General features: G+C 39.0%; 1 protein-coding gene across 7 annotated transcripts in view; it reads right to left on the reverse strand.

Moving 5' to 3' along the window:
* The window catches only part of PPP1R13B (protein phosphatase 1 regulatory subunit 13B), a 75506-nt gene that overhangs the window by 38199 nt on the left and 20659 nt on the right, over nucleotides 1-16648 (reverse strand). For 2 of the 7 annotated variants that reach the window (XR_012073845.1, XM_072963789.1), the window contains exons 1-3: nucleotides 11869-11977; nucleotides 7755-7902; nucleotides 1728-1847 (exon numbers count right to left, since the gene is read on the reverse strand). Coding sequence is in view for 6 of the 7 variants with exons in the window: in XM_072963789.1 (XP_072819890.1) it covers nucleotides 1728-1847; nucleotides 7755-7902; nucleotides 11869-11955 (355 nt within the window). In the remaining variant the exon portion in view is untranslated. Of the gene's footprint in view, nucleotides 1-1727; nucleotides 1848-7478; nucleotides 7596-7754; nucleotides 7903-9361; nucleotides 9383-11806; nucleotides 11827-11868; nucleotides 11978-16648 lie in introns of those variants that run through there. The other 5 variants (XM_072963793.1, XM_072963791.1, XM_072963792.1 and 2 more) reach the window with 5 other exon arrangements.

Genomic DNA, 16648 nt, shown 5'->3' on the forward strand with positions numbered 1-16648 from the left:
TTCTCGGGAGGAGTTTGTCCAAAGAGGCAGGACCCTCGTCTAAGGTAGAAGTGGACGAAGAGCTAGACCCGGAGCCTTCGTCTCCTGACTCCAGAAGACCAGCAGCCAGTGGAATGAAAACCCTGGAGCGGTGGTGGGCCATAACAGTATGTACAGCTCTGGGGAGATGATTTTAAAATAGACAGTAGCTCATCCTAGAGACACAATGTCGTTTAATAATACAAATAAAGAGGGGTAACGTGCAATAAAGGAATCTTCTTTTTACAAAAAGACATCCTTTTATTGTTTATTTTTTAAATACCAGAAGTAATTTACAATCACTATTCAGTAAAAAGTTAAGAGTCTCTTTCTTAATTGTACAGCAAATGCTTTCAGGAAAAAGATCCCCTTATTTTGTTTAAATTCTAATTCAAAAACAGGTAATAGATTCCCATGGTTCAAAATTCAAAAGGAACAAAAAGGTATAAATTAAAATATTTTCTTCCCTCCTCCTGCTACCCAGCAGCCTTCCCCTAGGCTAGCAGTGTTACCAGTTTCTTACTTATCCTTCCAAAGATACTTTATACACAACACACACACAAGCCAATACACACACACGTGATGACTCATTCACCTGTTACACAGAAGGCAGCATGCGTCTACACTGTTTTGCACTGTGCGTGTTCAGGTAGCAAGTCCAGGAGATGGCCTGGGACAGGGCACGCAGGACACTGCATGGATGTATGCCAGTCTCTTCGGCCCAACACCCCTAGAGGCATTCAGGGTTGCTCCTACCAGCAGGTCTCCAGGAGTAGCACTGCGTCTACTGTACGTGTGCAGGCACAGCTTTGGGATAAGGTCTCAGAAGTGAGACTGCCGGGTGAGGCTGTGTGCTTTTGCAGGCTTCGTGGGTATTGCCAAACCTCCCTCCACAGAAGCTGCCGGCTGACTCTCCCACGGCGATGTGGGGGGATGCCTGTTTCTCAGTGTCCCTGCCAGTGCTGTGTTATTAAGCGCTCTAATCTTTGCCAGTGTGACAGGTGAAAGACAGAGTCTAGGTGTTCGCCCTGCATTTCTCTTATTAGGAGTGAGGCTGAACATCTTTTCGTGTATCTCTGGGCCGCATATATTCCCTCTTCTGTGAACTACATGTCTGTATATTTTGCCCATTTTCTTTACTGGGTTTTTTTCTTATCATTTTTAGGAACTCATAGAGTATGTAAAGAAAATTAGCCCTTTGCAATATGAGCTCTAAATGCTGTTTCCCAGTTTATAATTTGTCTTTTGACTTTGCTTTAGGGTGGTTAACGCCTTGCAGAGAGCTTTCCTGTCTCTTACTTGTTTTAACTATTCAGTTTTCTTTACTTACCATGGTTTAGAGCTACACTTAGAAAGGTCTTGTTTTCTCTCTCTCCACACGTACCTGTCCCAGAATTTTCATAATCCTTTCATGGCTTTATATATTCTTAAAATCTACATACTTCATTCATGAGGTATTTATCAAAAACAATCCCTCCCAACAGCAAGGATTATCTGACTTAGGGTCCCGAGGAGCAGGCAAGGGCTGGGTGCTCAGAGTGTGAAATAATCATAAGCTGCAGTAACAGGTTAAAACGGTGAGACACCAGCTCTCCCTCTCACCATGGTGTGAGTGAAGGGGGAGGAAATAATTCTATATTTATTCCTACTTTTGTTAAATTAACTTTTATAGTAAAAATTGGCAAATGGAGGGAAAAGCATTTGTCTACCTTGCTCAGTGCTCTCCATTGGGGAATCTTCGTGTCGAAGAAAAAATTTCACTTCTTCCCTTCGTGGCCCCCACTTCTGAAGATGTTCATACATCATATAATCAAAGGGTATTGGACGCTCTAGGACAAAACAAATTAAAAAATCTTACTTTTCCCAGAAACAAACTAAATGACTCCTAGCAAAAGTAAAAAAAAAATACAAATAATTTTAAATAAATGCACACATATACATTAGAATTCAAGGATATTACAAGCACTAAATTTTAACTTTACTGAAGTAAAAACAGGAGTATGAATGGGAAATAATTTACCTAACACAAAGAAGTAAACATAAAAGCAATTTTGCAACATTTTGAAAAAAATGCCCTCTATTGTATTTATCATGAAGCAGTGTTCCTCCCACTCTTTCAAAGAAACACACTAACAAACTGGCTGAACCTTGTCATTCACTAGAATGTTACACATGGCATACAGATATACAAAGGAGTGACAATGCACTTCCGGCCAGTTCAGCTAGCTGACACAGACACCTGTACATGAATATTCATAGCAGCATTATTCACAGTAGCCCCAAAGTGGAAACAACACAAATATCTATTAACTGATGAATGGATAAATGTGGTATATCATACAATGAATATTATTCAGCTAAAAAAAATAGAATTAAGTACTGATGCATGCTATATTATGGATGAATCTTATAAACACGCTAAGTGAAAGAAGCCAGGTACAAACAGTCACGTTGTATGACTCCATTTTATACGAGGGACCCAGACCAATCAAATACGTGGAGCCAGAAAGTAGTCCAGTGGTTGCCATGGGCTGGGAAGGAAGAAATGGGGAGCTACAGAGTTTGGAGATGGTTGCACAACACTGAGAATGTCCCACGGAATTTTCTCTCAATCGGAGGGGAAAAAAAAAAAAGGAAATCTTGAAATGTGCCCAAGGCCACTTGTGCTTGAAAGTGAGAAAGGGTATCAGCAAGTCCCAAAGCTTATAGAAAGCAACCTGACTGGGAAAATCGCAGGACAAAACTGAACAGTATTTTTCCTTTTAACACAATTGTTTTTAAAAATGTGTAAATAAAAAAAATATGAAAACGAATGTGTGTGTACATATGCATGACTGAAACTCCATGCTGTACACCAGAAATTGACACAGCATTGTAAACTGACTATACTTCAATTTTTTAAAAAAATGTGTAAACACAAGTGTATGAGGGGGTGTGAGAGACTTTTCCTGTTCAGTTTGAGACCTTGACATTGAGTCAAGAGAAAGAACTTTTCGAGCTGCAGCCCAATCCTACATTCAAGGTGTGATTTATTGCTCTGCCCTAGATAAGTTCCAGGCTTCAACAAAGAAAATCCGACCATTCACAGAAATGCAACACACACAGTACTGCTGCCATTTCATCTTCCCACATGTGCAGGCAAGCTCTGTCTCACCCAACGCACATCAAGGCAAGGACATAAAGTATCTCATCTCAGTCGAAAATGAAATCTGTGTGTGCTTAGTTTAACTTAGAACTGACTATTTTACAGCTAAAAACAAGCACAAATTCAACACTAAAGAAGTAAAAGTCATTCCATATTTTTGGTTTTGAAAGTAACACTTTTTATGGATACAGGCCTATAAAAATTTTTTTTAAATGTGTATTGTAATTTTATAGCTGTGAGGCCCCTGTTTAAGCCTAATCATGTCCCTCAGTTTTGCAAAAAGTTATCTCTTAGGCCATATTTTTATTTATATTGTGTTAGTTTATGGTGTTAGTAGCTTTAGTGTTAAGTCACTTTACTAATCAACACTGTCAATAAATTTTCATTTTTTTACATTAATTAAAATTTACAGGGGGAGGGTACAGCTCAAGTGGTACAGCGCATGTTTAGCATGCACGAGGTCCGTGTTCAATGCCCAGTACCTCCTCCAAACAGAAATAAATAAATAAACCTAATTACCTCCCCCTCATAAAGCAAAAAAAAAAATTTACAAATTTTTACATTAAATAAAATCAATTTACAACCATTATTTAAATCTACCAAATCTGAGCATAACTTTATAAAAATTAAATCCCATTTTGCCTTAAGCCAGTTATTTAGAAGAAATTTATACAACTAAAAAATCTTTTAAGAAAAGGTTAATTTCAAGAAAATCAAGCTAAGCAAGTCCTTAAAAAACTAAAAACAGAATTACCATGTGATCCAGCAATCCCACTCCTGGGCATACACTCTGAAAAGATGAAGACTTATTCCAATATTCACAGCAGCACTAGAATATTTACAACAGCCAAGACATGTAAGCAACCTAAATGTCCATGGACAGATGACTGGATAAAGAAGATGTGGTATGTATATATACAATGGAATACTAGTCAGCCATAAAAAGAATGAAATAATGCCATTTGCAGCAACATGGATGGACACAGAGATTATCTTATTAAATGAAGTCAGACAAAGAAAGACAAGTATCATATGATATCACTTATATGTGGAATCTAAAAAAAAAAAAGGTACAAATGAACTTACAAAAAAGAAACAGACTCACAGACGTAGAAAACAAACTTATGGTTACCAAAGGAGAAAGGGTAGAGGGGAATGGAGAGCTAAATTAGGGGTTTGGGATTAACATGTAAACACTACCATATATATAACAGATAAACAACAAGGACCTACTGTACAGCACAGGGAACTGTATTCAATATCCTATAATAACCTATAATGGAAAAGAATCTAAAAAAGCATACATATATGTGTATGTATGCATGTGCATCTATATATCTCTCTATATATCTGAACCACTTTGCTGTACACCTGAAATTAACACACTATAAAACAACTATGCTTTAATTTTTTAAAAAAAAGCAAGCTAAGCTTCACTACTGTTTTTAAATAAGAAAGGTTAACAAAAACATTATTTGTTTTAAAGTGGAAACAAAACTATCCTACATACATCATGTACTATACATATAACTCCTTATATAAGGCAGACATCTACGGTAAGACTTTCAGGCGTTCTTGGATAAGGTGGAAAGAAAATCAAGCAGAAATTCACAAAAGGAAAAACTGAAGGTCCTACCTACACTCCTGATTTGCATTGGAGCTGACACCCTGTGTGAGAAATGGAAACAAAAAGAGTGGGGAAATAAACTAGCCAAATTAACAGACTGTTATGAACTGGGCTGTGTGTGGTCCGTCCCCTCAACTGCCCCCCCCATGTAAATTCATATGTTGAAGTCCTAACCCCTAGTACCTCAGAATGGCTCCTTTTTTGGAGATACAATCTTTAAAGAGGTAGTGAGTTAAAACAAGGTCCTCATGGAGGGCCCTAATCCAGTGTGGCTGGTGTCCTTGTAAGAAGAGATCAGGACACAGACACAGAGGGATGACACGTGAGGACACAGGGAGGGGACAGTCATCTGTAAGCCAAGGAGAGAGGCTTCAGGAGAAACCAACCTTGCTGACACCCTGATCTCGGAGCTCCAGCCTCCAGAACTGTGAAAAGATACATTTCTCTTGTTTAAGCTGCTCAGTCTGGGATACTTTGTTATGGCAGCCTGAGTGAACTAATACACAGATTCACAAAGAAATACACTTCTCAAAGGCACTGACAATTATACTGCAGTACTGTGTTTATGACATATTGATCAGAGGAATGTACCATGAGTTACAGATGCAATCATTTTTATGCAAAGAGTTCTCTGAAACCTGAAAATTACTAACAGTTCTTGTAGGATAAAAAGATTGAGAAAGGCTGTACTTTTCCCCCTTCCTTTCAGTCCATCCACCATCCCCGCTTTGCTGCTCCATTTTGCTCACTGATTAAAGAGTTTACTCAGGACTCAGTATGAGCACAAGGCTGGGCGCTGGGAATATGATGGTGAACAAACAAGTCTCTGCCTTCAGGAATTTCAGTCCAATCAGACAGACATGAAAGCTACTCTATTGTTTTCTTTGCTTATTTTTTTTCATTCAAATATAGCTGATTTACAATGCTGTGTTAGTTTCAGGTGTATAGCAAAGTGATTCAGTTACACACACACAGACACATATTCTTTTTCAGATTGTTTTCCATTACAGATTATTACAAGACACTGAATAGAGTTCCCTGTGCAGTAGGTCCTTATTATTTATCTATTTTACATACAGTAATGTGTATCTGCTAATCCCAAACTCCTAGTCTATCCCTTCTCCCCCAGAAAGCTACTATACATTTTGAGAAATACAATGATAGTATTGGAGCAAAGGGGAGGACACTTAACACCCTTTGAGATTCAAAGAAGGAATGATAGGCAAAGAGCGAACAGAAGCTAACCAAGAAAGGTAGGCGGGCTCTAGGATGGCTCCAGACAATGCACAGAAACCATAGCAAACACAGTACACTGTGACTCTCTGTGCTCTGAGGAGGCTGTTCTCATTCCTGATGGGATAAAGCCATGGGTTATGATGTCCAATGGGCTTGGAGACAAGGACAGTACTGAGTGACTCACATCTCAAGTGGCCCGGGACAATCCAGGGCTACGAAACTCATGCAAAAATATCATTCCCCCTTCCCCTGGCTAATATAAGAGGCAGAGAAGGAATGAGAAGTGATAACAAGGAACAAAGGGCAAGAGCGCTAAGAGGCTGGCAAGGACAGACCATGATACAAGGATCAGGCTCGAACATTAAGCCCCTGAAAAACTACCATTACTTACCTGTCCCCCTCCCATTTCTTCTCAGACTGATAACTGAGGACCTGCCTCTTAATTCTAGTTTAGTAACAGTCTAACATTTATCAAAATCAAGTTTCTCTCAACATGTCCTTAAAGTCGTTACTCTGACTTCTAAGGATAATATTAAAAGCAAAAGACTTTGGAAGAAAATATTTGCAAATCACTTACCAGGTAAAGGGCTTGTGTCTAGAACATATCAAGAACTTTTGCTGGGGGGTATAATGTACAGCATGGTGACTATAGTTAATAATACTGTATTGCGTATTTGAAAGTTGTTAAGAGAGCTAATCTTAAAAGTTCTCATCGCAAGAAAAAAACATTTTGTAACTGTGTATGGCAATGGATGTTAACCAGACTTACTGTGGTGATTGTTTCACAGTAAATACAAATATCAAATCATTACGTGGTAGACCTGAAACTAATTTAATGTCGTACGTCAATTATACCTCAATTAAAGAATCGAAAAAAAAAAGTGTATGAATTCACTGACTATCCCTCAGTGCCCTGTAAACACTCACTGGATGCCCATCTCATCATTACCTCGAACTCACCCAGTGTTCCAGCTGACTGTGCTCTTGCTGACACAGCCCTGTCCACACAGGACCTCTGCTGAATGCTGACTAGAGCCCCTCCTCTGCCAAGCAGGGGGCCTTGCTGTCTGTTCTCCACCCCTGTTCCCCTTTTCTCGGGGGGAACACTGCCTGGGGAGCACAACACAGCACATCCAGATTCTTTTCTTGTCCTTCCTCCACACCACTTCCCTTGCTTAGCATGTCCTGCCCTATCTAAATCCAATGCCTCCTTTACAGTCCAAATTATTCTGTAGTGTTTTCTATATTCAGTAATCATATTACCTATGCTGATCTTCTCCACCCAGCTAGCTGACAAATTCTGAGGTGGAAGAGCCAGTATTAACTCTTCTCAATTTAATAAACAAATCTGTATGAAGGTCCTACTATTTAAAAGGTTTTGTATAAAGGGGAACACAATAATCTTTGGTCTTCATGAAGTTATCATAGGGAAAAGAAAACCAGATGAACAACCTGACATGGAACAAACACTGCAAGGTCTCCGTGGACAGAGGACTTGCTTGGTGAGTAGTGGTACCGAGAGAGACTTCACACGGGAGCTGGATCCACCTCCCAGCTTATTTCAGACGGCTATGGAAAGGGTCAAGTCACATAACATATTATTTTACAAACAGCATTTGTAACATCCTGTCCCCATTACCTCAGATAACAAAGAATCAGAAACTATTTTGCACTCGATAAATATTAGATTTTATGCACTCAGTCATCTTTTTAGAGCCTAATACATACCATTTCCCCTCCACACTTCCGCCAAATGGCAACTGCCTTCTCCAGGTTCTTTGCAAAATTCTACGACATCTCGACATGTTGTCTCTGGTGTTATAGGAACTTCTGTTAAAATCTGTTCATTGTTGCTCAAGAACACGGTTAATATCATCTGTAAGAGAAAGATGAAATTAAAGCTTCAACTTAGGGTCCTTAACATTAAAGAGATTCATCTGTAAATTGAAAGTGATTCTTGCACCTCCCCACTCCCCCACCCCGATTCCACTCACACCCACCCACCAAACTGCATACAGGATTAGGTGATTTGATCCTAAAGTTCACGTAGAAAAGTTAAAATGTAAGACAAATCAGGAAAACGCCAAAAGAGAATAATATTAGAAGGGAACTAGCACTACCAGCTATTATAAAGCCTCAAAACAGTATGGCACCAGCACAAAAATAGAACAATGGGACAGATCATTAAGCCCAGAAACAGAAATGATAAATGCGGGAGGTATGCCAAAACTGAAGGGAAAAGATGAATGATGTCTGAGCAATTAAAATACCCATCTGGGAAAAAAATGGATTCATACTGCATATCATACACAAGCATAAGCTCCCTCCTAAAAGATCAAATACTTAAATATAAATCACAAAACTATAAAAATTCTAGGATAAAACTGAGTAAATTCCTTTCCTTGGCATACAGAGCCTTTTCTAACTATGACTCAAAAACCAGACACTATAAAAAGAGATATATACAAGTAATTAAATTCAAGAATCTTTTTCCTTCCCTTCATCATTTTCTTTTGTTTCTTTTTTTCTTTTTTAAATTGAAGTATAGTCAGTTACAATGTTATGTCAATTTCTGGTGTACAGCATAATGTTTCAGTTATACATATACACACATATATTCCTTTTCAGATTATTTTCCATTATAGATTACTACAAGATACTGAATATAGTTCCTTGTGCTGTATGGTAAGAACTTGTTTACCTATCAAGAATCTTTTACAAAGCAAAAAAAGACAAACTGGGGGAAAATACTGGCAATTCATATTACAAATAAAAAGCTAATCTCCTTACTATATAAAGGGCACCTAAAAATTCATAACAGAAAGATCTAAAGTTCAATTTATTTTTTAAAACTGACTGAAGAAATAACATATCATAGTAATAGAAAAAAGTGGCCCTTAAGTGAAAATCATTATAATGTATTTGAAAAATTAAAAAATAAAAATTGTCCAGCATTATTTTTTTTAAATCTTTAAAAAACCCCTACCACTTTGATCTAAGACCTAAAGAGATCTTATTGGAAGGAATTTTTAAAAAACATTACTCCTAAAGTACAATCTAAACCAAAGCTTTTCTTTAATCAGACAGTATTATAAAGTATTTCATCTTTAATCAAAATCAGAAACAAAACCTGCACTTGTCCCCAAATTTTTCTCTCAAAATCTCAGCTGTCAAGTATTTTAGTTCATTGTTAGAATATGTTTTTCTTAGAAGTGCCCTAAATTCTTACATTTTGAGATTAAACATCTTTATATTTACGGCCAGACCTTGTTACCAAAATTGCTAATTGCTATACGCTGTTTCCTCGCTACCAACTTCCCCTCCCTTCAACCTACCCTTCACTGCGGCCACTTCATCTCCTAAATGTCAACCAAGGGAAGTCCCTCCCTTGTTTGAAACATTCAGGAGCTCTGCATTGCCTAACAGCAGTCCTTCCCAAAACACTTTTTCTGGTTTACAGACAGGAAACAGGTTTCTTTATTGAGCAGAGTCTAACGCTGTAATGTCTGCGTGATCCCTGATTTTTTTCCCCCCAGAGATTCTCACAGGGTTTGGATTCCCACAGAACACCCCCCGAGAAAGCCCGGACTACAGGAGAAACTGCAGGCTCCTAGCACAGCAAACCTGATTCCTCACCACCTCCCAAGCCTTCCAGCCCTAGTACTTTCCCACACCAAGTCCTGCTCCCTCAATTCCAGTCAAGTTCTCTCAGGTAGCTGTCCCTCTGCCACAATGCCCTTCCTGTCTGCCTGTCAACTCCTATTCACCCTTCAAAACTCAGTTCATAACGCTATCACCTTTGCAAAACCTCCCTTCACCACCTCCTCTCACCAGGAAGGCTACACGCTCCTTCCTTTGTGATCCAGTAACTCTTCACACAGATCTTTATTACATCACAGAATTAATATGCCTCCCACCCTCGCTGGGCTCTGTGCTCCTCCCAGTAACTCATTTTTGAATCTTCCATTCCTGTTGCCTAGTCAGTATCTGCAGTATGGCAGGCACACTGAAATCTGGTCGACTCCCTGAATGACACACGAAATAGAAAACCTGCACCATACCGCAGAATTAAGGAAACACTGCACAAGATCGAAGGAAGGTACAGCCAGTCTGTTCAATAAACAAGCATTTTCCCTTCAATTCTTCTAGGATATTATAAACAAATTTCTATTTTACAAGAAATTATTTCTGCTTACTAACCCACAGAGGAATTTTTTTTTTTAAATACTTTCCATAAGTGTCTGGAATCTACAGAATTTGGAATGAAATAGGTAATTCTTGGATCCAGTGCAAACAAGTCCAGAACTGAGCAGCCTTAATGCTGTAACAGCTTCACCCAAACAACTGGAATATACTTTTATTCCTGTTTACACATACACACTTCTAATGGTAAATATTTTCCCATGTGATTTCATAGCCTATGTATGCTTTTCAAGATCTAATAATATATTTCCCCAAACCACACTTTTTATAAATCAAAATTTCAAACAGTAAAAATATTTTTAAAAAATTATCTTTAAGTGCTATGACTGCAACTCACTAATAATCAGTAGTGCACCTCCTCCCCTCAGTTCTCCAGTCTCTCTCTCCACTTACACCTTGTCCTATCACAACATCCCAGGATCTGCTCTGCACACCACGAGCTAGTGAAGGTTTGCATAACCACCTGCTTCTGGAAGTCAGGCCTCTGGCCAGAACCAGGGTCTCGCATGCTCACACCCACCACGGGCACAGCAGCCCCTGGAGCACCCAAGAAGGCACAACTTGTGCTTGTCTGCTCAGAAAGCAGAGTTCTTTAGGAACCTGCTGTCAGAATGAACAATGGCATGACACTATTTGGGGGCACTTACTGAATTACCAAGACTTTTCAGCTCACGAATAAGTTCAACATGATGGAGGAGAGGCAGAATGGCGAAGTTGTGAGTCTGAACATTTATTCTGAAAAGCTAAAAACTCTCAGATAACTTATCCAAAAGTCACTAAACACTACTTCACTTTTTAAATTCCATTTTATAGTCTCTAAGCCCTATCTTTCTTAATCTTAGCAAAATTCATTTCCCTTAATCTCTCGAACCTAATTTCATTACAATCATGACAGATTTAAAAGCTTTCAAGGGGGGGGGTGGGAATGAACAGATTGGGATTTCAAAATGTAGAACAGATAAACAAGATTATACTTATAGCCCAGGAAATATATGCAAGATCTTGTGGTAGCTCACAGTGGGAAAAAAAATGTGACAATGAATATATGTATGTTCAGGTATAACTGAAAATTTGTGCTCTACACTGGAATTTGACACAACATTGTAAAATGACTATAACTCAATAAAAAATGTTTAAAATTTAATTAATTAATTAATTAATTAAGCTTTCAAGATAAATTAAGCTGACATTGACCTGGATGGTACATATTTCCCTAAAGCATCCCTTAAAATAAGAGCTGAAGAGGCACATGACTGCTGCCATGATTCTAGCAAGGTTTCCTCAGACTAAAAGAAACTGAAGAATCTCCAACACAAATATCATATGTATTAATTCTAGATGAACTTTTAAAAAAATATTCTAACATTGGAAATCATAGTGCACCTTACAAATGGGTATTATTATACTTATTATACTTTTCTTTTTTACTAGTATGTATAAAATAGAGATGCAACCCAATTCTAGGGTTAAAACTTATGGGGACTAAAGAAAACAAAGAAAAAAAGAAGCAGATGTTTATCCTTCCTAAAGTATGTTTAAAAGAAAAGATTTGGTTAACTACAGTTAGAAAAACACACAAAGATTTATACTGTGTGCTGTATCAAGTACAGCATGAGACGATGAGATGCCCTGTACGTGCCCTTCCGCAGATGGTCCCCTCTGCCCGGGCAGGCCACGCTAACAGGCCCTGCCGCTCTGTCCTTCCTTCTCCACCAAGTGCCAACATCCACCTCCTCTTGGAGGTACTTCCTGACACCACTGTCTACGCATCCTGACCCAATGTGAGTCAGAGCCTCTTCTTCTGCTCTCCCATAACTGACTGCCTCTTTCTAGCACAGCATTCTTACACTAAATAATCAATGGTTTTCATGATTACATCCTCTACTGGAACAGTGTTTGTGACTCACAAGAGTGAGTTATGACCCATTACCTGGTATTGAAATCATCTAAGTGTGTCTCAAGCTGCATATATATATTTTTAAAGTTATTTAAAAAAACAGAATAGCCATAAGGCCCCTGAGGGCAGGACCTGTGTTCTAACTCAGTGCCTGAGTGAAATGTAAGTGGTGCTCAGCAAATGAAAGATGGGGCAGGCTAGCAGGCAGACAGCTGCATAACCATATCAAGTCACCTCATCTTCATGCCCAAGAACATCTGAGCTACGTAAAGAAAATCGATTGGAGTCAATCCCTAAGTAAACTACATAGAGTGTTTAAAACATTTACAAATTCAGTATTTTAAGGAGGTTCCTGGTCCAAGGAAATCAAAGCAAAGCACAAATTAGGGATGTATGAGCCCTTAAAAAATGAGAACTATCTACAATATACATATACATCAAATCATCACACTGTACACAGTGTTATGCAACATTATATGTCAATGATACAATGCTGTATGTCCATTGTATATCAACAAAGCTGGAGGGAAAAAGTCACCCATTTAAAAAAAAAAAAAGGAACAGACGAAAGCAAGGGTTGATGAGGACATAGAGAAACTGAAACTCTCATACATTGGTGGTGCAAATATAAAATGGTATAGCCATTTTGAAAAACTGTTCAGCAGTTTCTTAATATGTTTACTATATGACCCAGTAACTCTATTCCTACCCAAGAGAATAAAAATATATGTCCATACAAAGTCTCATATGCAAATGTTCATAACACCATCACAATATAGCCCAAAAGTGGAAACAACCTAAATGTCCATCAATTGATGAATGGATAAATAAAATGTAATATATTGTACATGGAAAATTATTAAGCCATAAAAAGGAACAAAGTGCTAATAAAGGCTACACTAGATCTTGAAAACACTACACTAGGTCAAAGGGACCAGACACAGAAGACTATAAATTACATGATTCCATTTATGAAATGATCATAATAGTCAAGTCCATAGACACAGAAACTAGATAAAAGGAGGAATAACTACAAATAGGAACAAAATTTCTTTTGGGGGTAAGAGTTCTAAAATTAGATTGGTGTGATGGTTGCACAACTCTGTAAATTTACTAAAGAGTATTGAATTGTTCACTTAAAGTGGGCGAGTTTCATGGTACATAAATTATACCTCAGGAAAGCTGTTTTAAAAAGCAAAAACTGTAAAATTCCAGAAAAGGAAAAAAGGAACTTGACTTATGCAGGCCGAAGAAGCCTAGAATATGAGCTCAAGCTGTCTCCCAGGCTCTGCTGTGACTGTCTGGAGAAGCTGATCCCTCGCTCACCTCTGGGTCTTGGCTTTTCATCAGGAGCCCAGTGGGTAACATGGGTGAGATACCCTATAGGACAAGGTCTCAGAATTTTCTGGCCCTGGCCACTCAGGTAAAGCAGCAGATCCCTCAGCTCACCAACCCAACCTACTTCTACTTCCTAGTGGAAAAGAAACTCAGGGATGACAAAAAATAATTGAGGAGTAATAAGATAATAAAAGCTATACTAAATTTTAGTAACTTGTATGTGTATAATGACTCACCAAGTAGCTTATGAGTAAACAGCTCACAAAAGCCACAGAAAGGATCAGCTGGGGCAGGGGTAGGGGCCAGAAGAGGACCTTTTCAGCCCTCCAGTGGGCCACATGTCCCAACATGAGAATTAACCCTAAGCTCCCTTCTGGCCCTAACATGTTGTGACACTGCTCACAAATTTAGACTCTCAGAAATGTTAGGGCTGTAAGGAAAAATAAGCCTAAGGCATCATCACCTTGAATGCCTCGTCCCAGTCCCCTGTATCAGCCTCTTAAAGACTGAAAAATAAACCCTGGGGAGCTCTTGCCCACTTGCACAGGCAAGGAGCGTAAAATAAGACAGGCCTGTGAGGCACCCTTGACTGCCTTCACCCTCACAGCCCACAAACAGCATAGCAGCAATCCCGCTGCCCCTAAGTGCAAAGTACACCCAGAATCTGACCACTTGTTTCCACTGCCACTACCCTGGCCCACGCTGCCACCATCTCTGGACTGGACGTTTTCAAGAGCAACCTAATCGGTCTGTTTTCACTCTTGCCCTTCAGATATATCACTTCACACAAAGCCCTCTAGCGGTCTTCTTCCTCTCTCAGGATAAATTCCAAAATCCTAGGTACTGTCTACAAGGTCCCACATGACCTGCATCACACACACCCCAGGCGATCTTACCTCTTCCCAGACCTCCCTTCACTCCCCTGCTCCGGCCGCACTAGCATTTTCACTGTTCTTCAAACAGAACAAGCCAGCTCCCGCCTCAGGGCCTTTGCACTTGCCCTTCTCTACCTAGACCACACTTCCCCCAGCTATTACCAGGGTTGTATCACTCACTCTTTCAGACTGCTTCTCAAATGTCACCTTATCAGGGTAACTCTCCCTAACCATCCTATCCAAACATCACTGCTCCACCATGCTCTGTCCTCTCACCCTGCTTTATTTTCTTCCTCTTTGCATTCACCACCACCTGATCTATGATGTATATTTATTTGTTTATCCTCTGCCTCCTACCACTAGAACATAAGTCCCCTGAGAGCAGGGATTTTAGTTAGTCCACTGCTGTATCACCAGTGCCTCGAGTAGTGTCTGGCCCATAGTAGGCACTCAGTAAACTCTCTCAATTATATAAAAAAAATTTTTACAATGGGTTGAGTCACAAAGGGTAGGTGTCTACCTTCTCATATTCAAGGTCTCTATAGAAAAAGATGGCCAGTATTTTACCCCCCTCATCACTGAGATAGTCCACATTAGAGAGGAAATGGAAAAAAATATTTTTTAAATGTTAGTGTAATACATTGTGATATGTACACATTGTGATATCTGGCAGGTTTCACTCAAACCTAGAGACCCATGGACGTCCCTTGTTAAAGCTTTCCCTTTTTCCACAAGGTGGCACTGCAGAGCATCAGGGGGTGAGTCTTACCCCCAACCCCAACCCCACTCCTGCAAATTTTGGGGAAAAGAATGAATTCCAAACAAAATTAAGGAGTAGTTTAGTAAGATCACATGAAGTTCAATTTCCATAATTGGAATTTGTATACCTTTGGCAAAGAAATATAACTGGCCTTTGAAGAGCAATGAACATTTTTTTCTAAATAAATGAGATGTGTAATACTGCAGGGGTACATATTTAACCTTCTTGAGAGGACAGATACATTTAAATATTTGAGTAGCATCTACATTTAAAAATATATATATTCTATCATACAAAAACTTCATCTCATCAGCCTGCATTGGTGAAATCCAGTTGTACATTACTCCTGGAAATACAACACATCTTCACTTTCCTTCCCCTTGTATACTTGATCATTCCAGTATTTAAAAGCAAATGCATTTTGAGGGGACCTGTCTAAAACCGTACAGAAATGCAAAATGCTTGAAGCATCCCATAATGCCTAGACGTGTCCTTACTACATACCCTGTGTGGAGGTGATGCAGCTGACCACAGTCAGTCTACTGACGAAAATGTACAGCATCCTCTAGAACAGGAAAAGGGCAGTACCAACTTGGACACCTCTCTTCACCTGTGTTGGGAATCACTGCCCAGAATGATGGTCACTTTACTGACACTGTCCATGTGAACATTATGGAAGTAGAACAAACACTGATTTTTAAACCACAGGTTGTGACCTACTAATGTGCTATAAAACCAGTGCCTCAGGACTAGTTTCATTTTTTAATGGAACAGAATATAAAACAGTATTAAGAGAATGAAAAGACAAGCTCGAGTCTGGGAGAAAGTATTTATAAAACACGTATCTGATAACAGACTTGTATCTTAAATACACACAGAACTCTAAAAACTCAGTAAGAAAACAAAGAACCTATCCAAAAAATGGACCCCAAAAAAGGGAAAAAGTGGACAAAAGCTCCAAACACTTCATCAAAGAAGATATACAGGTGGCAAATAAGCATATTAAAAGATGCTCATCACAGATCCTTAGGGAACTGCAAATTAAAACAATGAGATACCGCTATACACCTAGCAGGATGGCCGGTACCATTTGCTGACAAAGATGTGGAGCGACAGGAATCTGCTGATAGAAATGTGAAATGGTACAGCCACTTTGGAGGACAGTCTGGCAGTCTGTTATAAAACTAAACATACTCTTACCACATGACCCAGCAATCAAGATCCTTGGTATTTACCCAAATGAGCTGAAAACTTATATCTACACAAAAATCTACACATGAATGTTTAAAGCAGCTTTATTTATAACTGCCAAAACTTGGAAGTCAAGATATCCTTCAGTAGGTGAATGGATAAATACACTGTGGTATATCCAGACAATGGAATATCATGCAGTGACAAAAAGAAATGAGTTATCAAGTCACAAAAAGACATGAAGAAACATAAATGCATATGGCTAAGTGAAAGAAACCAGTCTGAAAAGGCTACATACTGTATGATTCCAACTATATTCTGGAAAAGCAAAAACTATGGAGATGGTCAAAAGATCAGC

The sequence above is a fragment of the Vicugna pacos genome, chromosome 6 (assembly GCF_048564905.1).
Source record: "Vicugna pacos chromosome 6, VicPac4, whole genome shotgun sequence".
Classification (NCBI taxonomy): Eukaryota; Metazoa; Chordata; class Mammalia; order Artiodactyla; family Camelidae; genus Vicugna; species Vicugna pacos.